We start from the raw sequence: 26284 nt of genomic DNA on the forward strand, positions 1-26284 counted from the left end.
AGAATCAAATTATCATAAATTAAATTCAATGTAATTGGTTTTGTTTTAATTTTTAACAATACATAAAGAGGAAAGAAATTATATATGAATTTATGATATAATGTTAGCCAAAAACACAAAACAGGGGTTCCTTGATGTACAGCAAATTAACGAAGGACGCCCCACAAATTAATGAATTTTTATTATTAAGATATAATGATTTTGTCCTAATAAAAAAAGCGAAATATAATTATTAGGAATATTGTATAACATCAATGTTATTTTCTTTGTAATTAATAACAATATATAATAAAATATTGACGTTAATAGAAGCCTAAAATTGTAAATAGAAGAAAAAATAATTATATTGTTTTTTTTTTGATAGCGAAGATTTTACACCAGTTTTAGGCTTCTTTGCTTTTGTCGGTACATATTTTTAGTTTATTTTTTCTTTATACGACTTTACACAGAAAATAATAAAGAAAACATTTTGACGCACTTCAACATATAAGACAGATTTACTTTTTACCTTTACTCCTGGTTGTATTAGCCGAGAAGTGATCGTATAATTGTATCTTCTATTAACACTGCAATGAGTCATCCAATTTACAAGGCAATAGCGCATCAGTAACATTTATTAAATAGGAAATTGATTGCTTTCAATCGTGACTAATCAATTTCGGCAATTTTAGTATCTTTAGTATCATGAGTTCATGACTCATAATCTTATGAAGTCGCGTTGCATATAGGTAAATTTGAATCATCATGTCTCATTTAACGCGACAATTATGTAAGATGTTGATTCTAAATTCTGTATATATAGCACAGTTTTTTTTCCCCCTCATACATACTATTTCTTGTAAGTAGTATTTTTTTTCTCCTCATATTAATCCTTCTATTGGTAATGTAGCTAAGCGTTATTCTCTATCTGCTGGCTAACCTTCATCGCCGCCATCGAAAAGATTTGATACCTAGTAACTACAGGAGAGGGCCGTTCACTCACGCGGTCTTTATTTTTAGGCAGCTACACTACCTTTATCTTTTGGTTTACCTTTATTCCATTTCTTGGATCATTCATACTAAGGTTAAAGTAATAATATAGGATTATATTCTTTATTATATCCCAAGATTAATACGTATCAATAGCATATTGGAATATATAGTAGTAAAATATAGCTTAATAGTAGTGATTTATTTCTCATATAATTTTGTTTTACTAATATGTTTCTTTCTATTATCGGATGAAAATAAATACATGAGAAACAATAAATGGTTAGTAACCTGTAAGTTAATAATCTGGATAACATAGGAACAAAAGTTAATAATTCATTTAAAGTGATTTCTTGGATATGGTTTGATTTTATTTGCGTGTTTTTCTCTTATTAATGTAACATTTTACTAACATAATCTTTTTATATGAATGGAGAAATACCAAGGGTAGACAATACGTTTAATATGAGATATAAATAATATATGGAGGAGTATTGTTGATTTTAAATATGTTACTGGACAAATTTAAAATAAATTGTTTGCCAAGATAATCTTGGATACGATTTGATTTTTATTCATTTGCGATTTTTTAAACTATCTTTGTCTGGATACTGGATATACTGGATAAGTAAAAAGTGTGAAAGGACAGACAATATAGTTTGATTTGGGCAAAATATAGAGATATTTTGGAAAGATTAATTATTGGCGGTGAATACAATAGTTATTGATAATACAAGTGTGATGAAAGAAAATATAATAGTTTGTTAACAATATGGATAAATAAGAAATAGAAATATGCTGGAATTAATTGATTATAGTTGATTTGAAGATATAAAATTTAATGCTTTGGATATGGTTTTGACTTTATTATATGGAAAAACGATATATGAATAATATTTGAAGAGATTAAGCATTTGCTGAATATTTTAATTTTTAAAGAGATAATGGAATGAGTATTAAATTTATTATTGAATAATATTTACATTTGTTGGATGAATTAAAAAATTAATATTAATTTTAGGATATGGTTTGATTTTTTTTATTTGCTTAATTTTTATAATATGACGTTTACTAATTTGATTTTTTTTTATTGCTGGACAAGTACAATAAATTTGTGGAAAGAGTAAAGATGATTATTAGTTAGTAGAATATTCCTATTTATTGATGAATTGGAGTATTGGACAAATCTTAAAATTAAAGGATTAAAATAACGGATGTGGTTTGATTTTAATTTATTTTCTTTTATTAATATAACATTTTCTAAACACATATTTTATTGCTAGACGAAAAAAAGAATATATAGAAAATAATAATACTAAATAGGGTGATATAAATGGATAAATATGATGATTAGATAAAGAAAAATAGAAAAGTTATTTTAAATCTGGATAAAATTAGATATAATATAAACATGTCATCACGTGACGATATGACAAAGGGATAATTATCATCGTGAAGTAACTTTGCTTGCAGTGTCTAAAACCAACATGTAGTCATCGATTAATTCATCAATTGTTTATACTGGATTGTTTGATGTTTATTTTATATTTTTTTTTACTTTGCTAATATAATATTTCATTACTGGACGAATTAAAAACATATGATATTATATGGAGAAGAATAGTGAAAAAAGATGAAATAAAAACATATTACATGTCAGGTTATTACATGGATTGATTGCAAATAATTATTAAGGTCATAGAGAATAGAAACAAAATTTCATTTGGGCAAAATATAGAGACAAATATATATTTGAAAGTTTAATTATTGGCAATGGAATAAAATAGTTGATAATACAAGTGTGATGAAAGAAAATATAATAAATTTGTTAATAATATGGATAAATAAAGAAATAGAAATATGCTGGAATTAATTGATAGTAATAGTTGATTTGAAGATATAAAATAAATTTAAATGCTTTGGATATGGTTTTGACTTTATTATATGGGAAAATGATATATGAATAATATTTTGAAGGGATTAATCATTTGCTGAATTTAGAATAAAAATAAAAATATGTAAGATGTTGATTATTAGTTAAAATATTCATATTATTGAATCGGAGTAATTGTAATTGGACAAATCTTAAAATTAAAGGATTTAAATAACTTGGATGCGGTTTGATTTTAATTTATTTTCTAATATGATATATAACATTTTCTAACATATTTATTTTATTATTAGACGAAAAATATATATATATATATGAAAAATAACAATGCTAAATAGCTGATATAAATGGATAAATATGATGTTCTGGACAAATTTATTGGATAAGGTAAGATACCGGTATATTACAACATTCGGATTACTTATTACATAGCTAGCTGATAAAATAAATGATATTAACAAAATGAAAAAAATAGATACCAATTGCAAAGAACTATAAATCTATCAAACTTTTATAAAAAATTGACAACCAGGAAAATATGTGAATATTAATTAATATAGTAAGTATCTCTAAAAGTTTGAATAAATAAAACAAGCCAAAATCACATTATCTAATTATTACTAACATTCGTTTATTCTTATTTTATTATTACTATATAAGATCACTTGGTTTATGGTCTAATAACTACCCTGTAAAAAAAGTCAACCCGTTTTTTATATTCAATCTTTTTTCCGTAAAAGGCTCATATTTCCAGAATTAATAGCCTTATATTACGGAATTTATCGAATTATTTACATTTTCCGTGAATGGATCTGTATTTACAGAAATAACGGATAAAATTTTTTATAGGGCTAATAAGCAAAAGGACAACATAATGTAACATTATATACTATAGGGTTAATAGAAATCACTGAATTTATTTATGTTTTAACAGTAAGTGTATGCATGTAATAACTGATTTTATGAGAAAATATTATTTGATAATTTAATTTCATTAAAAATTTTATTGATTTTATTCAGGCTAATTATCAAAATTTAAGGTATATTAAAATTATTTTGGCAATGCTGCACCAACATTTTTATAAAAAATATTCATCACGCAATGAAGACCTGTATGATAAATTGTTATTCAATATTTCAATTACATTTTTATAGTAATTTATGCTTCGCAATTGACTATTAAAATGATTATAGTATATTCAAATTTGGTTAGTAAGTTTTTGCCAAAAATAAAAATTAACTGATTAAAAGTACTAGTTGTGCAAATTATTATTTTTTTTAGGTCTCGATGCGTAGCAAAAGTATTTTGGTGACGTGGTTGAAGGTATATTGATAAGTATTGGCGAGATAAATAAATATTATATTTCTTTTCTAAAGCTTCACAGCAACAATGACTTATATGGGTAATATCTACGCTATCCACACCGCCGCATACCCCGTTATCGCTATTTATTTTTTTTCACGAAATGTGAACCCTATTGGCACAATTATTTATCACCATCATGATATCATGTTGCAATCCTAAATAGTATATTCGTTATTTTTTTTGAAATAAAATTCACTTTTAAATAAAGATATGTTTACTTAACAACGAAAGGAAATAATATTTATAAATTAAACAGGAAAAAATTTAAAAACTCATTCTTTATAATTACAAATAACAATATGTTAATTTAATAATTCAATTTAACTATTTTATTTTAAATAAATTAAAATATTTAGTAATAATATCATAATAATACAAAATGTATTTAATAAAGAAATATAAACTTACTGCATTGATCAGATGATTGAGTAAATTCCAAAGATTCATTATTAATTTGCAATCCAGAAGTTAAATTTTCGTTATCTTTTAAGATAATGGTCATTTTTTGTCAGTATATTGTTAAAAATAATCAATAAAATATAAAAAGAAAATATATTTAATACATACCTTTAATTGACTTATTTCTAGCGTTAATCCCAAAACCCATTTTTTCAAACTCGTCTAACACATCATTGATAGTTGGTCTCCGCTCAGGTTCTTGATCCCAGCAATTTTTATAAAGTTTTTCATATTCAATAGGAGTATCAGGAATTGTGTCTTCACGAACGCCATTGTTAATTTTATAAGGAAGTGAAGCTTTATCCCAATCTTTAAATGGAGGATATCCACTAGAAATTTCCCACATTAATACACCAAAGCTATATATATCTGATGATTTAGTATATGGAAAATTTTGATCAAAGATACGTTTTGGTTCCATATATGAAATAACGCCAAAATTTCCCATATAAACTGTTGATTTTGGATCATTTTGAATTTTTGAAATACCAAAATCAGTAATTTTAGCATTATGCTCATGAATAACTATGTTTTTAGAATGCTAAGATGAAAAGCATGATATTGTTAGTATATACCAATTTGTATTATATTAAAATTTCAAATACTACTTACAAGATCTCTATGTAAAATATTTTCGTTATGCAAATAATTTAATCCATCTGCAATTTGAAATGCTAATTTTTTCTTATCATCCCAAGTTAAATTCTTAAAATTATCTTTGAGGTAACTTTGAAGATCACTACCGTCAGCATATTGCATTATAAGAAGGTAATCAGATTTCTTTATCGGATCTATAAAAAATTTAGTAATAATCAAATATAAAGTAAAAATAAAAAAACAATCACAATTCTCTTATTACCTAAACTAGTAATGCCTAAACAACGTACAATCCTATTACTATAATCAAGCTGTAAATGTATTTTTAATTCATGAATAAAAGCATCTAATAAAGTATGCTTAATATCTGCTGTATTGGATAATTTTTTACAAATAACATAATCATGTATTTTGGTCCAAATTGCTCTACTAATATGTCCAAATGCTCCCGTACCAAAAAAAGGCTCTACATTTTCTAATTCATCATAAGATATATATTTAACCTGATTATATTTTAAGGCAGTTTCAATCCATTCAGTTGCATTCTCACTTTCTTTTTCTGCCTTTTTAAACCACTCAAATGTTTTAACATCATACTTTTCACCTTCATCACGCTGTGCTTCCTCATCTTTATTTGCTACTGCTTTTTGATACCAATAAAAAGCTTTAACTTCATCCCTTTTAGTAACAGTTCCGTTATTAAAATAAATACTTAATTTATATTGTGCATCTTTATTTCCATTTTCTGCTGCCTTTTGACACCAATAAAAAGCTTTAGTTTCATCTTTTTCAGTTCCAATTCCATTTTCATATACTACACTCAATCTATGTTGTGCACTATTATTTCCATTTTCTGCTGCTTTTTGATACCAATAAAAAGCTTTTATTTCATTCTTTTCACTACCAATTCCATTTTCATGACATAAACCTAATTTATACTGTGCAATTTAATTTCCATTTTCTGCTGCTTTTTCATACCAATAAGAAGCTTTGGCATCATCTTTATTAGTTTTATTAATACCAACTCCTTTTTCATAATATAAACCTAAATTATATTGTGCATTTTTATTTGCATTTTCCGCTGCTTTTTGATACCAATGAAAAGCTTTATCATCATTTTTTTCAATTCCTATTCCTTTTTCATAACACAAACCTAAACTATATTGTGCATTCTTATTGTTATTTTCTGCTGCTTTTTGATACCAATAAAAAGCTTGGAAATTACTTTTTTCAATACCAATTCCATTTTCATAAAATAAACCCAAATTGTATTGCGCATTATTATTTCCATTTTCTATTGATTTTTGATACCAATAAAAAGCTTTAATTTCATCTTTTTCAATGCCAATTCCTTTTTCATAACATAAACCTAGATTATATTGTGCATTTTTATTTCCATTTTCTGATGCTTTCTGATACCAATGACAAGCTTTATATTTGTCCATGTTAATACCAATTCCATCTTCATAACATACGCCTAAATTATATTGTGCATTCTCATTTTCATTTTCTGCTGCTTTTTCACACCAATAAAAAGCCTTTCTTAAGTCTTCTTCGTTTTTATAACATAAACTTAAGCTATATCGTGCATTATTATTTCCATTTTCTGCTGCTTTTTGATACCAATAAAATGCTTTCTTTGCTGAAACCTATCGATTTTGAAAAATATGGTAGAAACATTTTTAAAATATGATCACCATATTGCATACGTATTTCTGTTAACTCTGTTGTAACTCGATAACAGCAATATGTTAAGCATATGTCAAAAATATGAAATAAAAATATGTCTAGAATATGTTAAACATCAATCAAAAATATGATGAAAATATGTAATAGGAATGTTTTTATTATATATCAAAAATATGTTGGAAATATGTAATAGGGATGTTTTCATTATATATCAAAAATATGTTGGAAATATTATAAATCAATTTATTAAAATAATCAAAAATTTAATTACATGTATACAATATCATATGGCACAAATGTTTCTCTCATCTATCAAAAAATTTAAAATACTATATAATTCTTAATAATATTATTATCCATACCAATACCGCATTATAATAAAATATAACATCGATTTCCTTCATTATGCTCAGTATTATGTATTCCTACAATTGTGATAAAGAATAAACGTGGAATGTGATCAACCAAGGTAATTGGAAAATTTTGAAACCACCGTAGTGATTCTTTAGCCTTCTATAAAATAAATATAAATAAAATGTTAATATTATTTCATTAATAAAAAAATAGCTAAATAAATTAAGTTTTTAAAATCAAAACTTACCATCCAATCCACTCAAGAACCAGAATCCATTTCCTATAAAAAAGAGGAAAAGTTAAATATTATTTAAAAAAATTTAATTTTGAAATAATTTAATTTCAAAATTTTGAACTCACCATCCGATCAATTGGAAATCCATCCTATAAAAAAAAAAAAGAAAAAAACAGTAATCACAATTTTTTATCATTTTCGAATTTATTTTCCCAAAAGTTTACCTTCATCTACTAATTTCGCACAATCCGAACAATATAAAGACCAGTTATCATACTGGGAACTCTGATAATTGAGTCAAAGGAAAACATAAAATAAAAGAAGACGCTACTGTAATTAAACATCTTTCACAAGAGTTCTAAATATAGGAGTCCTACTAAAGAAATAAAAAAGGTTAATAAAAACTTTTTTTAATTAATTTTCAAAAATATTTTTGATACTCACTTGGGAATCTGGTGTCTACATCCGTCAGAGCTGATTTCCCTACAAAAAAAGAAAAAATGTAAAAAAAAATTTTTTTCTTTAAAATTTTGAATTCCTATTTTCGAAACTTACAATCTTTGAGATTTCAGTTTTCCAAGTCGGAACTGATTGAAAAAAAAAATGATAAAAAGTTTTTTTAAAAGTTTTGAGTTCAACTCGCCATTATCTAGAATTCCAGCTTTCAAGTCAGAGCTAATTTCCTACAAAAATCAAACAAAAATAAGTTTTAAAAAAACTTTTCTTTAAAGTTTCAAATTTCTGTTTTTGAAACTTACCTATTCTACGCGTCCAAACTTGTCTAAAAATATGAAAAAACAAGGCCAATTTCTTACTGAAATCCTAGTATCCAAGCCGTTTAAAAAAAAAGCATTTTAAAAGACGAAATAGAGAAATTTTTTTAAAAAAACCAAAATCCATATCCAAAGAACTAAAAAGTCGCTTAAAAGAGAAAAGAAACAGAACATTAATAATTATTTCATTAAAGAGATAGGCCAGAAACATTCCTCTTACCAAAATCCTTGTCCAAAAATATTCAAAGAATACTGAAATTTACATCCGTCTAAAAAAAAAGAAAAAAGTGAGAGAAAGGGAAGTACATGAAAGAGAGATAGGGAAAAAAATGAAAAGAGGGAAAGGGAAATTATGAAAGAGAGGGAAAGGGGGAAAATGAGAGAGGAAAGTTTACCAAAAAAAAGTTTATGCCGAAAAAAGTTTAACTTTTTTTTAAACTTTAACTTTAGACTTTTTTTAAAGTTATACTTTTTTTTAAAAAAAAGTGATATTGTTATATTGCTAATATTAAATCACATGACGCGAATTTATTACAATAAGTTTGTATAACCGAAAATTTGAACTTTTTTTTCCCACTTAAAATACTTATTTATATAAACTTTTTTCCTTTTTTTTCACACTTTTTTTTCCGACTTTCTATAACCTAAAAATTTTTTCTTTCCTATAGAAATATTATTATTTTAGTAAAAGCTTTTTTTTCAATGGAAGAACCATTTATAAAGGAACCAGAAAGTATTATATAGTACATGAAAATTTTGGTTTTCTTTTTACTTTTATTTTTTTGATAAAGTATTACGTTTTACTACTAAAAAAAAAAATATAATAAATCTTTTATCAGAAAATGGCCCATATTTTATATTGTGAGTCAAAATAAAGTCATTCAAAGGATTTGTGGCTGATATTGTTATATTATCATGTTTGGCTATGGGTAGCTTTTCTCTTTAGATGGATCTAGATGCGTAAAATTTGGTTGGTATATTGATCGTATCGGCTGTAATTTTCCCGGGATCATCTGTACAAGTCACTGTTATGCAAATCAATTGATATCATGTGATTATAAACAAAAAAAGAAAGTATTTTTTTTATTTAATTTGATTGTTTACTAATTGCTCATTTATTTATTTTATTTTTTTAGGATACATTTTATTAGCGGTGCAAACATTCTGGATTTATTAGTATAAAGTATAAACAGACTTGTTAGAGGTCATAAACTATCCCACCAGCTGGCAAAGTGTATGAAATTTCTTTTAATTCACAAAGAAAGCCTTGCTAAAGTCATCTTTAGTGTAGGTCTAGTAATACATTGCCTTAATTGAGCGTGGCTACGAAGTTTATGATTTTTAAATATATATTATATATCAATATTGATATCTTATGTTTGATTACACAATTTATTTACTATTTAAATTAAATACATTTTTGCTATATATCAATAAATTAACAATAACGAGTGTCCTTATTATATTATTATAATGCATTTTAATAAATTAGTGTTATGATAAATGGCAAAGCTAATCAAGATTTATTTTTTAGCATTAGGTAAATTGAACACAATTTGTATTTTCGTTAAAAGGATAAAATTATAAATTTTTATTTTTATTTTTTTTTAAAAAAAATCATATTATTTAAAATTAAAAAAATTAAGGTTTCATATTGCCTTTACATAGCCAATATAAAGTAGTGATTTGGTAACTAAGACGAAAAAAATGCACTAGCGATCAACCTTATAGTCACATGACAGTCACATGCTAGAAGCAGTTATTCATATAACAACAACATATTCAAAATATATTATTCATATATCAACAACATATTCAAAATATATTGTTTGTATATCAGCAACAGTATTCAAAATATGTTATTCATATATCAACAGCATATTTGAAATATATTAACAACATATTCAAAATATTCATTATATCATTTGTTTAAGTACATGTTTTAACATACTTTGAAAATATTGTAAAATTATTTTATTCATATTACAAAAATATTTACTACACTATATTAGTTTAAGTTTAAATTTCAACATATATTAAAAATATTATAACATTATTTTATTAATATTACAAACATATTGCGTATATTAAAATATATAGAACATATATATACCATCTGTTAGTAATATGTAGTGATTATGTCTGACATATTTTGTGAAAACCAGAGGTTTCTGCAAAGTTAATTTCATCCTTTCCAATACCAATTCCATTTTCGTAACATAAACCTAAATTATATTGTGCACTAATAATTCCGTTTTCTGCTGCTTTTTGATACCAATTAAAAGCCACGGCATCATTTTTTGCAATGCCAATTCCATTTTCATAACATAAGCCTAAATTAAATTGTGCATTCGCATTTTTATTTGCTGCTGATTGATACCAATTAACAGCTTGAGCATAGCTTTTCTCAATACCAATTCCATTTTCATAGAATAAACCTAATTTATATTGTGCATTATTATTATTAAAATTGCTTGCTGCTTTTTGATACCAATAAAAAGCTTTAGCTTTATTCTTTTCAATACCAATTCCACTTTCATAGCATAAACCTAAATTATATTGTGCATCATTATTTCCATTTTCCGCAGCTTTTTCGTACCAGTAAAAAGTTTTAACTTCGTCTATTTCAATACCAATTCCATTCTCATAACATAAGCCTAAATTATATTGTGCATCATTAATTCCATTTTCTACTGCTTTTTGATACCAATAAAAAGCTTTAGCTTCATCTTTTTCAATACCAATTCCATTCTCATAGCATATACCCAAATTATACTGTGCATTTACATTTTGATTTTCTGCTGCTTTTTTATTCCAATAAAAAGATTTAACATTACATTTTTCAACACCAATACCATTTTTATAACATAAACCCAATCTATATTGTGCATTACTGTTTTCATTTTCTGCTGCTTTTTGATACCAATAAAAAGCCATAATGTTATCTTCTTTATTAGTGCCAACACCATTTTCCCAAAACATGCCTAAATTATATTGTGCATTCTCATTTCTATTTTCTGCTGCTTTTTGATACCAATAAAATGCTTGAAAATTATCTTTTCCAGTACCAATTCCATTCTCATAACATAAGCCTAAATTATATTGTGCATCATTAATTCCATTTTCTACTGCTTTTTGATACCAATAAAAAGCTTTTGCTTCATCTTTTTCAGTACCAATTCCATTTTCATAATATAAACCCAAATTATATTGTGCACCATTAATTCCATTTTCTGCTGCTTTTTGATACCAATAAAATGCTTTAACATTATTTTTTTCAATACCAATTCCATTTTCATAACATAAGCATAGATTATATTGTGCACTATTATTTCCATTATCTGCTGCTTTCTGATACCAATAAAATGCTGTTACCTCATTTTTTTCAATACCAATTCCTTTTTCATAACATAAACCTAAACTATATTGTGCATTTGCATTTTCATTTTTTGCTGCTTTTTGAAACCAATTAAAAGCTGTAAGATCATTTTTTTCAATACCAATTCCATTTTCATAACATAAACCCAAATTATATTGTGCATCTGCATTTTTATTCGCTGCTGCTTTTTGATACCAATAAAAAGCTTTAACCTCATCTTTTTCAATACCAATTCCATTTTCGTAACATAAACCCAAATTATATTGCGCACTATTAATTCCGTTTTCTGCTGCTTTTTGATACCAATAAAATGCTTTAACATTACTTTTTTCAATACCAATTCCATTTATATAAAAATGACCCAGTTTAATTTGTCCGTCACTACTTTCATTTTCTGCTAATTTTTGGTAACAGCAAAAGGCTTTCTCAAAATCTTTTTCAATACCAATTCCATTTTCGTAACATAAACCTAATTTATATTGTGCATCTTGATTTCCATTTGTTGCAGCAGCTTGATACCAATTAAAAGCCTTAACTTTATCATTAATATTAAATCCTTCACTATAATATAAACTCAAGTTATATTGTATATTTTCATTTTCATTTTTTGCTACATTTTGATGACAATAAAAAACTTTATTTTCATTTTTATTAATACCAGTATTATTTTTTGCTTTTTGATACCAATAAGAAGCTTTTTCTTTATTTTTTTTAGTACCTATTCCATTTTTATAACACATGCCTAATTTATATTGTGCATCTTTATTTTCGTTTTCAGCTGCTTGTTGATACCAATAAAAAGCCAGACTTACATTTTTTTCAGTACCAATTCCATTTTTATAACATAAACCCAATTTATATTGTGCGTCTTTATTCTCATTTTCTGCTGCTTTTTGATAATAATAAAATGCTTTATAATAATCTGATGAAGTACCAATTCCATTTTCATAACATAAACCCAGTCTATATTGTGCATTATTATTTGTTATTGATGCTCTTTGATACCAAGGAAAAGCTTCAGTTGTGTTTTTTTTAGTAATACCAATTCCATTTTCATAATATAATCCTAAACTATATTGTGAATTAGTGCTTCCATTTTCATAATATAATCCTAAACTATATTGTGAATTAGTGCTTCCATTTTCTACTGCCTTTTGTAGCCAATAAAAAGCTTTTTTCAAATCTTTTTCAATACCAATTCCATTTTCATAACATAAACTCAACTCATATTGTGCATTATTCTCACTTTCTGCAGCCTTTTGAAACCAATAAAAAGCTTTAATTTCGTCCTTATCAATATCATTTCCATTTTTGAACAATAATCCTAGTTCATATTGTGCATTACTATCCTTACTTTCTGCAGCCTTTTGAAGCCAATAAAAAGCTTTAGCTTTATTTTTTTTTATCTTGAACCCATTTTCATAATATACACCTAAATCATATTGTGCATTTTTATTGCAATTTAATGCAGCTTTTTGAAGCCAGTAAAAAGCTTTACCCTTATCTTTCTCAATTTTAGTTCCATTTTTATACCATAAACTTAAATTATATTGTGCATTACTATTTTCATTTTCTGCTGCTTTTTCATACCAATAAAAAGCTTTGACCTCATCTTTTTCAATACCTATTCCATTTTCATAACATAAACCCAAACTATATTGTGCATTACTATTTTCATTTTCTGCTGCTTTTTGATACCAACAGAGATCTATAGTTTTACCTTTTTCAATATTTATAATTCCATTTTCATAGCATAAATCCAAACTATATTGCACATTATTATTTTTATTGTCCACAGCTTTTTGATTCCAATAAAGAGCTTTAGCTTCATTCTTTTCAATACCAATTCCATTTTTATAACACAAACATAAACTATACTGAGCATTATTATTTCCATTTTCTGCTGCTTTTTGATACCAATAAAAGGCTTTTTCAAAATCTTTTTCAATACCAATTCCATTTTCATAAAATAAACCTAAATTGTATTGTGCATCATTATTTCCATTTTCTACTGCTATTTGATACCAATAAAAAGCTTTAATTTCATCCTTTTCAATACCAACGCCATTTTCATAGCATAAACCTAAATTATATTGTGCATCATCATTTCCATTTTTTGCAGCTTTTCGATACCAATGAAAAGCTTTAGCTTCATTTTTTTCAATACCAATTTCATTCTCATAGCATTGACCTAAATTATATTGTGCATCGTTATTTCTATTTTTTGCAGCTTTTCGATACCAGTGAAAAGCTTTATATTTGTTCATATCAATACCGATTCCATTTTCATAACATACGCCTAAATTATATTGTGCATTTTCATTTCCATTTTCTGCTGCTTTTTCATACCAATAAAAAGCATTTCTTAAGTCTTTTTCATTTTTATAACATAAACTTAAACTATATTGAGCATTATTATTTCCATTTTCAGCTGCTTTTTGATACCAATAAAAAGCTTTAATTTTATCCTTTTCAATACTAATTCCATTTTCATAGAATAAACCTAAATTATATTGTGCATTATTATTACCGTTTTCTGCTGCTTTCTGATACCGAGAAAAAGCTTTATTTTCATTTCTTTCAATACCAATGCCATTTTCATAGCATAAACCTAAATTATATTGTGCATCATTATTTCCATTTTCTGCAGCTCTTTCGTACAAATAAAAAGCTTTAACTACGTCTATTTCAATACCAATTCCATACTCATAACATAAACCTAAATTATATTGTGCATCATTATTTCCATTTTCTACTGCTTTTTGATACCAATAAAAAGCTTTAGCTTCATCTTTTTCAATACCAATTCCATTCTCGTAGCATTGACCTAAATTATACTGTGCATTATTATTCCCATTTTTTGCTGCTTTTTGGTACCATTTAATGGATAATTTAGACTGAAATGTTTTAATCATTTCTAATATAAAAGAAATAAATCTGCTAAGAAAAATTTTTTACAGAAGAACTAGTTACTTCGCAACCTTATAAAAATTTTTCAGAAAAATGATCACGTGTCTGAGTTCCTTCGGAATGAAAACTAGAAAAATGATCATTTATCGGAGTTTTTTTCCAGAATTTTTTTTTATAGGCAATAAGCTAAAAAAACAATTTATATATGCTGTACATTTATTTTTTGTAACACATGAATCAATATTTGATACAGGAGTATTTCGTGACAATAACAAATTTTTTTAACTAAAAATTTTATGTTTGTCAAGATGTAATACTATTTTGTTACATTAGCACTTGTACGCTATCTTGTACAATATATATTATTTATAGTTACACTAGGAAGTATTTGATAATCTTTGAAGATTAGATCGGCATAACGGAAAAAAGTATCAAAATATTTTACACAATGAAACTTGATAACCAGATCTATAGGTTCCACTAAAAGTATTTTGTTTATCGGGTTATCCTATATCAGCGAAAAAAGTTCGATGAAAATTGATTATACTGAAAATTGATTACATCAAATTTTAAAAATTTTTATCCAACAATATAACATGCTAAATAAACTAATTATAATATATTTTAACTTTCCCATCTTTATAAGTGAAAGGGATCGGAAAATGAGTACAAAATATTTTATTAAAAATAATTATATCAGTAACTTTCGCGGTCAAAATTGATTTATTGCATCAATTTTATTAGCATCAATGTATCTGATCACGTGTTATGATATAACCAATATAACCAGTTGGCGGATTATAGGTGGTAATAACCAAACACACAGTCTTATTTCAAAGAACCAATTGAAATCAACGTGGACGGACACGCAAGTAACGCCGATCGTTCACGTGATACAAATACTAAATCATCCTCCAATAAAAATCGACAAAAAGAAGACCAATCAAGTATACATTAATTGATCAAATGATCGCTCAAATAAGGCGACATCCTACGATAACATGAACCTAGAAAAAAGTCTTAAACGAACTTACAGCATGGGTACAACAATTAATCTGTCGAATAAAACAACGTAAGTACTAGACGGTGTGTGTTAAATCACTTTCTCCACGTTCACTCCTACTATGACTGGGTCTTTGGACCTATACGATAGGAGATATATATACTGTACTGGTATGATAGTTCCCAGGAAATTACAAATATGCCTTAAACAACATGAAAAATTCCAGACAGTGGTCCATAATATACAGTATCTGAGAGGCCAAAATATCATGGAATTTAGATGTCAAAAGCTTTAAACTTATTATCACAGCGAAAGGGGAGTATGTTGATAGGATATTTCGAAAAATATCAAACGCGTAAGAACATCCTTCGCGATCGAGAAGGAAGAATTCTATTGATCCCAATACTTTCATCCGAGTAGCAATAGGAAAGTCCCAGGCCCTTTGGAATGGCCGTCAAAAAATGATAGCATTAAAGGCTCTGTTGCATTTGTAGTCAATGAGTTATGATTTTTTAAGTTAAAAATTAAGTTTTTCGTTTCTTTTGTAAGCCACTGCTGTATCATGAGTTATTTAGAAATATATTATTTTAATATTATCTAGGAAGAACTCACCTGAGACTTCAAAACCTAGATAGTCATCGAATAAGAAGGTTTCGGTGAGATTTTATTACTGATAATGAATTGAGGTACAAGGAGCCGTGGGATTAATATTAGTTAGTGTGAAGTGTTTCCCTGCAGTATATCGAATTTCACTATACTTGAACATTTTATATATTATATATTTATTTTTTTTTCGTAAAAAAAATCAAAAAAAAAAATTCATTTTTTGTTAACAAAATTTGAAGTTCGCAAATATTACCTTATTTAAAAAGTTTATTTTTCACTTAAACGCCATGATTTGGTAGGAGCATTAATAAATGATATCATTAACATTAAGTTAAGCTGTATAGTATGCTATAATATAGATTTCCTGATTATTACGTTATTACTAAACTTTAATTTCTTCGCTAGCAAACGGAATAAAGAAGTATGGATAACGAAGATAAAACCTTATATACCGGGAATGTAAAGAAATGAACAAATAAATTTGTGTTTGTTTAACATGTTTGTTTAAATTATAACTCCCCACAATTTTTTTCAGGCAAAAGGAAAGTTAAACTAATTATTCATTTGAAACGGCCTTAATGAGAATAATTGTAAATTTTTTTAAAAAAATATTTGTTCTAAAAATAATAATAGGCCATTTGAATTTTTTTTTGTTGTTGTACAATGTCACGTGCGAAGCAAAAATATCATAGACATGATATATCAAGAATGACACAATTGCCGGACGGACATCCGGACATTGGCACATTGCATAAACGTGCATATTTACTTTCGTTACACTTTGGACTAACAATGTATAGAATCGTCATCCTAGAACGTAATACAGTAACTTGTACTACATGTCACTAACAATCAGCTTATAATTTCACTTAAGACTTTTCCATACTTCTTAAAAAAAAACAATGTCGCAATTAAATACAGATATTCTTTATTTGATATTCAAAGAATTACAATATGATAAAAAGTCACTTGTTTCTTGCCTTAGAGTTAATAAAACTTGGTGTGAAATAATTATTCCAATTTTATGGAAAAATCCTTGGGATGGGAAGAAGAAATTATTATTAAACGTAATAATATCATATTTATCAGATGAAACAAGAAATGACTTAAATGAAAATTTTAGTTTTATTACAAATTCATATAAGAAACCTTTGTTTAATTATATTAGTTTTTGTAAACATCTAAATTTAAAAGTAATCAAAAAGATAATTGAAAAGATAACTATTCATCCTCATATTAAAGAAATTAAAAATGATATATTAAATCTTTTTATTAATAAAAATATGGAATATACACATCTTTATATACCCAAACATTTTGATTATCATTTCACTTCTGGAGCTGAATGTTGTATTTCAAAAATTAAATTTCTTAAGTGTAATGCTAAAGTAAATGATAATATTTTATCAATATTAACGAAATCATGTAAATTAATTAAAGAATTGGAACTTACTACTTATGAGTATAATTATAATTGTGGAATTGCCAAGTTAATTGAAAATCAAAATAGGTTATTTAGTATTAATTTTTTAAATGATTTTTTTAATGATAAGTCATCTCGTAAGGTTATTGAAAATTCATTGGTCAAACATTCGAATACTATACAATATTTTAGCATGTGTGAACAACTTGAAACGAAAGTTTTTACATCTTTTGTAAATTTGAAAATGCTGGAATTGAAAGGTAATCGAACTGATAGTGAATTGAAATGGAATAATATAAGAGATTTATCTTTACTTTACTTACAAACTTTAAAAGTTCGTAATATTCCAATTAATTGTTTGACAAATTTAATTATAAGTTCCGGAAGACAACTTACTAAAATTTGTTATCATTATAAAGATGTTTTTAGTAATAAATTACTTATTAGGGCTATTTATCAAAATTGTCCAAATCTTATTTATCTTGAATTATTATATAGGAATAAAATTATATTAGATTTAGAAAAATTATTGATTAATTGTCGATATTTAAAAAGAATAGATTTCAATATTTATCATTATAAAGAATTAAGAGGTTATTTATATGTTAGATGGCATCAATTATTCTGTACGTTAGCTGTATCATCACCACCTAGTTTATTTGAATTTGTTTTTAAATATACTGATGAAAATCCTGAATTCATATGTTTAAAATACCTTTTTGATAGTTGGAAAGGTAGACATCCTATTTCTTTAAAATTTAAAAAAGAAAGAGATTATTATTATGATAGTAACCAATATGTTAGTTTAATTGAATTTATAGAATCGTATAAAGAAAAGGGAATAATTGAAAAGTTCGTCCATTATCATGATGATGAAGACTTAAATTTATTAGAAATACATAAAGCAAAAAGAGTCGTTAATAATCCTGAGACTGTCGAGACCAAAACAACTAGTATCTGGAATAAATTTAAAGAGGAATTTAATAAATATCTGGGGTACAGTCCTGGAAATAAGTATCCGACCCCTCCCCGCGAGTATATAGTAAAGGAAGAAAGAAAGAAGTGAAATTGAAGATCCTTATATGAAGAATTTATGTAAAAATATGTTAAAAAGAAAAGGAAATTTATAGAGTGATTTAAAAAAAAGTATCGAATGAATATTATGAAATATTAGCGAATGGATTTATTTAAGGAAACATATGATAATTATGATATGGAAGAGAAAATTAGCAGAGCGTTATAAGAGAGATAAAATTATTTTACCCCCTTTTTATTTTTTGGTAATAAATAATCAGTCGGCATTTTTTTAACTTTTATCCCATCCCTTGGGCAGTAATTATTTTTCCGTTATCACGCTCAACTTGAAAAACATTGTTCCTTAACCGCCGCCTATATCCTGGGATTGAAATAAATTTTATAAATCCCTTCGTACGTACTAGTATAATTTTTTTTAAACGTACGTACTATCAAAATATAAGGCGTCCAAGTCGTCCAACGGTGTATCTGAATGTTTTTGTTAGTATGTACTACTTTGACTGCTAAATATAGAAAAATTGTACAAAAAAATCATACATACCCCTGTAAAAAAAGTCGATCCGTTTTTTATATTCCATCTTTTTTTCCCGTAAAAGGCTCATATTTCCAGAATTAATAACCTTATATGAGTTATATCACGGAATTTATCGAATTATTTACATTTTCCGTGAATGGATCCGTGAAAGGCTCATTTTTACGGAGTTTTTAAATTTTTTATAGGGTACGTATATAAATCATACTTTTTTATCAGCCTCGCCATACACTTTTTCAATCCCTTGAAGTCGCGCTCGTTCCTTCTTTAAAATATGAAAATAAAAATATAAATAAATATTTTTTATTTGTTATAATAGCATGTCATTATTTATGTGCATTTATCTTTAAATAAATAAATTATAAACATAATCATATTTAAGCTTATTGCAAAAATGTATTCATGTTCTTTATTAAATTTTAAATCTTTTAAATTTTTTTTTTAATTTTCTTGCAAAACTTAAGTAAAAAAAAAATTGAAGCTACAAAATACTAAATTACTTATAAAAAAATTATATAGGATTTCTTGCCTACATTATAATCCTAATTCCTTTTTCTTTGCTAAATTAGCCAATTTTAAAGCTTCGATAATTTCTTTTACATCCAAGAGAACTATTTCCATTTTAGTAATTATTTAATATTTTAATTGATGTAATTAACGTGAAATTTATTTATATTTATGTAATAAAATATTCATGAAAGGAATTTTTTTTAAAAAAAAAATAATAAATCTCGAATTGATAAAGGGAAACATAATTATATTTTTCGTATGTAATTGTAAAAAATTTAAATCATATACATACTGTTATATATTGTGATAATTGTGATAAGTATATACAGTATGTACCATAAAAAATCATACATACAAAGTAAAAATCCACAAGATTTTTTTCGCACTTTGATCTTTTCTGGAGACGGAATCAACTATTGGTCTTATCTTTCCAATCAATAAGTGAAACAATGGCAATGCACCTGAAAATCATATAAAAATAGGATTGTGACCCTATAAAAAAATTGGATACGTTTTTTATAAAGTTTTTATACGATTTTTTTTCCTTAGAAATAACGTATCATAATAGGATACGGAAAAATGCACAATTCCGTATCACTAAAAATATGGTTTGGATACGGAATTTGCACGGGATTTATATGGAATTTACATGATTTGATCATTGATTTTATCACGAAATTTATACGATTTGGTCACTGAATTTACTATTTGTATTACAGTTTACTATAATTGTATTTATATAAATCTAATTTTACTTTATTAAATTAAATAAAAAATAAAAAATAAACAAAGTACAAATACATTATGAAAATTCCCTCCTTATTAAAACCACCTATTGCAACCAAAATTATCTATAAGTTCAGGTTCATTTGGAGTCAAACAACCTAAAAGAACAAAAAAAAAAGATTGGAAACAAAACCCCCTCATATAGTATCTGCAATCGTCCAAGTCACCAAAGGTCAGCATTCCTACAAAAAAAGAAAGAGAACTCCAGAATGTCTGACCTACATAAAAGAAAAGAATTATGAGGCGTCTAATGAAAAAGAAACCAAAACAACAAAATAAAATCCAAAACTGACCTACAAAAAAAGAAGACTCTGAAGCAACAAAACTGAAACAACCTACAAAAAGAAAAGAATCTAAACCCAACTTACAAAAAAACAAGAAAATTTGAACTGACCTAAAAAAAGAAAAAAATCCTGAATCATCCTACAAAAAGAAAAGGACTCCCAAAATGATCTACAAAATAGAAAAAAGAAACTGAATATTCTCACAAAAAAAAATCTGCTGGCCTATGAAATTAAATATAAATAAAAAAGAAAGGGGAATAAAGAATAAACCAAAAAAAAATTTAAAAAGAGGGGTAACGAAGTTAGGAAAGTTAAAAAAAAAATTTTTTTTAAAGGGAGGACGTCAAAGTTAGAAAAATAAAAAATTTTTTATAAAGAGGAAATAGAAATAGAAAGAAGAAATTTTTTTAAAAAAAAAGAAGAGTGGGAATAAAAGAAAAATTTTTTTTTTAAGGAAGTGACGAAAAAAATTTTTTTTTCAAAGGAGTGACGAAAAAAAAAATTTTTTAAAGTGAGGTACGAAAAAAAGAATTATTTTTAAAAGGGGGTGACGAAGAAAAAAGAAAAATTTAGAAAAAATAACAAAAATAAGACAAGAGAAAGAGAAAGGAAAGGAAAGACAGAAAGGAAAGATCGGAAGATCAAACTCATCAAAAGTAAAGTTTATATAAAAAACAAAAAACGTATCATAACAAAACAATAAACAATCATGTGATCTCGTGTTATGATACGGGATTTTTGTAAATTATCTTCTAAAAATATTAAGTTTAAAAATTCCGTATACATTCCGCATGATTAATTTTTTCCGTATACATTTCTTATACATTAGTTTTTTAAAAAAATGTTCAAAAATGAATTGCTTATTAAATATACGGAATTTGTATACGGAATCTATAGAAACGTACAAAAAATTTATACAAAACGTATCCTTTCCGTATACATATTTCTTATAGGGTGAGCGAAATTCTTTTCCAATTTCTTTACTCTCCATCCTGACATCAGTAGGCGTAACCATGCGATGAGGTGTAAACTTACGTAAATTTGTGTAAATATGCGTAAGCTTGTGTAAATTTTTGTAAATTTCTTATGAAAATTTACATGAACTTGTTGTAAACTTACAAAGGATTACAACCCCATCGCGGGACTACGAATTCTTACATCTAAGATAATTCAGGATATGTGCGAATAAGTTACAAATCAAAAATTTTGAAAGATTGGGAAGGTTTATTTGTTGAAAAAAAAACAAAAATAAAAAGACTTTTGTGGAGATATATCGATTTTATATTTATATTTTATCGGCGGGAAGCAAATTTTGAAATGAAATTTGGCCCATCAAAAACATTAGTCGGTGAAAAAGTTTAATATATATAGCCAATATAGGACAATGCATTGCTTGAAGAAGCTTGATATGCTTGATGAAAGTAAAAAGAGAAGAAAAGAAATTTGTAAAATTAAGTAACCAAAAATGTCAAATCTAAGTGGTTATAAAAAAAGAATTATAAATAGTACTTTTATTTCTAACTTAGACAACGCACGATAAAAGCCTTAATTCGCCAATAAAATTACATTCCGTAATCACGTGATAAATCTTTTTTATAAACTTTTTTATTGGAATTTTTGGAATTTGACTAAACTTAATATTCCTAAACTAATTAACTACTTGGTGATTTTGCGCTTTACTATTTGCTTGCACACTTCTCTAATTTTTCATTAATGGAATCTTTATATATATCGGTAACGAAATATTTGGAGACAATCAACTGAAAGTTCACGATAGTCTTCCAATATGTTTGATAATAAATTTTAATGTTGTTATTATAACTACTATATTTATTACGTTATTACATTATTTCCATATTGCATTGCAGTCTCCCATGTTCTACATCTTAATCTTATCTTTTCCTTTCCACTTAGTCTCGTATGACTCGTGTATAACCACATCTTGATAAAATTCATCAATATTCATATTTTCCTCAACTGGAATTCCTTCCCAACCAAAAACTGATTTGGAATGATATTCCACATAAACTGTTTTGCTGCAAATGCGAGGACGATTATTTCTTTAAAAAAAAAAAAGCTTTAACGGCGACTAAATAATGATTTAAAATGAATAATAATAATTTAAATTCTAAATACACAAACCTTTTTAAAACAGATAAATTGGACTGATCTAGTAATTTTACCATCTAAACTAACTATGATAAATCCTTTTGCTGCTTTGTTGGGCTTCGACCGGGAGAATAATTTCCTCTCTTACTTGCAACGACAAAAAGAAGAATTTATATAGATGATAAGAGATTAATAGAGCTTTTCACCGAATTTATGACCTATGGATAATATAGGATACCCGTTTGAAAATTTTGAGATCCGGATATCCTATTAAATATAATAATTCTAGGAGGATATACGATTATTTGTGCGACAGCGACGTTAAATTAAATAAAGGTGATTTAAATAATTTTTATCTTTTTTCATACTTTGTTTAATTTCAAGAGTTAAAAATGAATTTATAACGTGAACGTGAAAAATTATGAATCCTTACAATAATCATGTAAAGATGGGTTGGATATATTTATATGCCCTATGAAAAAAGCCTGTGTGATTTTTGTTGAAAAAACATCCAATTAAATTCACTATGATTTCTGTATATTTGACCATACAATAATTGTGCTAAAAATTGCAATAAATCACACAATAGTTGTATGGCAATCATACAATAATCATCCAATTTATGACCTGATTTTATATAATTATTGTCTAATTTTTGAGCCAAATTTTGGGCCGAATTTTAGGAATTATTCTGGGCCGAATTTAGAAATTATTGTGAGCCGAATTTTAGGAATTATTAGGAATTATTATGGCCGAATTTAGGAATTATTGTGGGCCGAATTATTAAGAATTATTATGGCAAATTTAGGAATTATTGTAAGCCGAATTTAGGAATTATTGTGGGCCGAATTTTAGGAATTATGATTACAGTAAGTTAAAATTTGGTCAGTAACGATTAACGACAAGCAAATTTATAAAGTGAAATTATGGATTTTTATTAATTTAATATACAAAATAAAACACTATATTTGATATGAATTATAAATGTAGAAAACTATAAAAAAATATAAATATATATATATAATAATTCATAAATAATATACTATCGCTGTATTAGATATAAACTATAAATTAAAACTATAAATGTATAAAGAAAATAAAATCAAATATTAAAGAAAGTAAAGTAAATTATTGGTATAAGTAAATTATTAATATTAAAAATAAAAAAGTATGAAGTTAGTAAAGAAAGCAAAATTAGAATTAGTAAGTAGTATGGAAAGTAAATTGTTAGCATTTGTTAGCGTTAGTAATAATAAAAAAAAGAAAGTAAAATAAATTATTGTAAGTAAATTATTAATATTAAAAATAAAAAAGTATGAAGTTAATAAAGAAAGCAAATTAGTAAGTAGTATGGAAAGTAATTGTTAGCGTTTGTTAGCGTTAGTAATAATAAAAAAAAGTATAAAGTTAGTGAAAAAAGCAAGTTAGTAATTGAAATGTAAAAAAGTTAGAAAATAAATAAAAGGATAAAAAAATAAATTTTCTTACCGAAAAGAAAGTTTGAAGAAAAAAAGTTTGAAGAAAAGAAAGTTTGAAGAAAAGAAAGTTTGAAGAAAAAAAGTTTGAAGAAAAAAAAGGTTAAAAAAAATAAACAAATATTTTCTGCGTAGTGAAAAAAGTAAGTTAGTAATGTAAAAAAGTTAAAAAATAAATTCTGCGTAGTGAAAAAAGTAAGTTAGTAATGTAAAAAAGTTAAAAAATAAATAAACGAAAAGAAAAGTTTGAAGAAAAAAGAAAAAAAGTTTGAAGAAATAAAAAAATAAACAAATATTTTCTGCGTTATATTTATTATTTATTTTGATGATCAGATCACGTGGTATAATATAATTTAATTTTAATTGGACGATCAGATCACGTGTATTATATACATAATTTTAATTGGACAATTTCTTTTATTTTCCAAACTAACCGGATAAGTAGTGACACAAAATTTTAACTAACGAAAAATGAACTTTTAAACTTTAATTTTGTATTAGTTACAAAATTTCATTACAAAAGCAATACGACAACACAAAAATTTACTTTATTTAAAATATATATGCATATTATGTATGTTATCTCTAATTTATGAAATAAAATAAAATATTAGTATTTGTAACTAATTAATTTCAAATTAAATAACTTACTTTATTATTTTCGTTATAATCTAAAATAAAAATAAAAATTAATTGATTATTATAAAAAATTTTTTGTAATATAAAATGAAAAAATAAATATTAATTATTACCTTTTCGCGGTTGATTGGAAATCCGCCCAGATTTTTTTCTTTCATTTTTTTTCTTCCCGCTCTTTTCGCTGGCATTTGTATTGCCAACGTCTGTACTATTATCATTTTTTTTTTTTTCCGCTCTTTCCGCTGACATTTGTATTGGTATTGTCAACGTCTGTATTATTATCATTTTTTTTCTTTCTGCTCTTTCCGCTGACATTTGTATTGGTATCGTCAACGTCTGTATTATTATCGTTATTATCAGACTTCAAGAAAAGTTTAAAAGAGATATAACTGAAGTTAAAAATATGTTTTTAACAAAATGCTTATACTATATATATTATACCTTATCTGATAAATCATCTGCAGTTCCACTACTACTAATGACCACTTTGTTTTTAATTTTATCTCTAGTGATCACCGATTTATTCTTTTTTAAAATAACTTCCGTTTCCTTCTTCTTTAGTTTTTTTTGGTGGGCACCTTTTATAAAATTCAAAAATTAATACGTATTTATTTTTATAAATAAATATAATTCAAAAGATGAAATTATTATTTACGTTTATTGTTCATCGAGCGGCGAAATAATTCTTTGATAGCCCAATCTCCTGTTGTTTTGGGAAAATGACTATTATTCCCTTTGAACTGAAAAAAAAATTTTGTTAAATGTATTATAAATGTATTGATTTAAAGTATGATTAATTTACAATATACTTACCTTCTCGATAATTTTTAATATTGCTCTCCTCTCCTGCTTTTCCCAGGACGTTTCAACATCGATATACGCTTCAATTAGGTCACGTATACTTGACTAGTAAAATATATAAAAGTTAAATCCTAAAATGATAATACATGAATTATATCAACAATTACATATTTATATATTACAAACTTTGTAACCATTAAATTCCTCATTAGTCAGGTTTAAAATTTTTGCAATATTAATGTAAGCACCGGTTGGTTTGGAAATTGATACAGTTTCATCCACCACTTTTTCTAGAATTCTCTATATTTATAATTAAAACTTAATGTTAAAAAGAGATCAAACTGCAATATAAATGCTAAAATTAACTTACATTTTGTTGAACAGGAAGATCTGACGATTTTTTTGATTGATTAAGAACGGTTATTTTATTTAATTTTTTGTTAGTAGCCATAACAAAAA

The 26284-nt window shown here is 25.7% G+C and overlaps 4 protein-coding genes across 4 annotated transcripts; 1 reads left to right on the top strand and 3 right to left on the bottom strand.

Annotated features, from left to right (window-relative positions):
* Positions 1-4533: 4533 nt before the first annotated feature.
* Positions 4534-7375, bottom strand: OCT59_020459 (uncharacterized protein; the record flags this gene model as incomplete). Its single annotated transcript, XM_066149200.1, has 7 exons — positions 4534-4550; positions 4635-4709; positions 4794-5226; positions 5298-5476; positions 5545-6182; positions 6261-6931; positions 7334-7375. The coding sequence occupies 7 exons, from the start codon at positions 7373-7375 to the stop codon at positions 4534-4536; spliced, it is 2055 nt and encodes a 684-aa protein (XP_065990136.1).
* Positions 7376-10469: 3094 nt separating this feature from the next.
* OCT59_020460 (uncharacterized protein) lies at positions 10470-14627 on the bottom strand (the record flags this gene model as incomplete). The annotated part of the gene is made up of 1 exon (XM_066149201.1): positions 10470-14627. One exon carries the CDS (start codon positions 14625-14627, stop codon positions 10470-10472), a length of 4158 nt encoding a protein of 1385 aa, XP_065990137.1.
* Positions 14628-17133: 2506 nt separating this feature from the next.
* Positions 17134-18720, top strand: OCT59_020461 (uncharacterized protein; the record flags this gene model as incomplete). The annotated part of the gene is made up of 1 exon (XM_066149202.1): positions 17134-18720. One exon carries the CDS (start codon positions 17134-17136, stop codon positions 18718-18720), a length of 1587 nt encoding a protein of 528 aa, XP_065990138.1.
* Positions 18721-25238: 6518 nt separating this feature from the next.
* Positions 25239-26276, bottom strand: OCT59_020462 (uncharacterized protein; the record flags this gene model as incomplete). The annotated part of the gene is made up of 6 exons (XM_066149203.1): positions 25239-25385; positions 25466-25602; positions 25680-25764; positions 25838-25930; positions 26012-26125; positions 26196-26276. The coding sequence occupies 6 exons, from the start codon at positions 26274-26276 to the stop codon at positions 25239-25241; spliced, it is 657 nt and encodes a 218-aa protein (XP_065990139.1).
* Positions 26277-26284: the final 8 nt, after the last annotated feature.

The sequence above is a fragment of the Rhizophagus irregularis genome, chromosome 3 (assembly GCF_026210795.1).
Source record: "Rhizophagus irregularis chromosome 3, complete sequence".
Classification (NCBI taxonomy): domain Eukaryota; kingdom Fungi; phylum Glomeromycota; class Glomeromycetes; order Glomerales; family Glomeraceae; genus Rhizophagus; species Rhizophagus irregularis.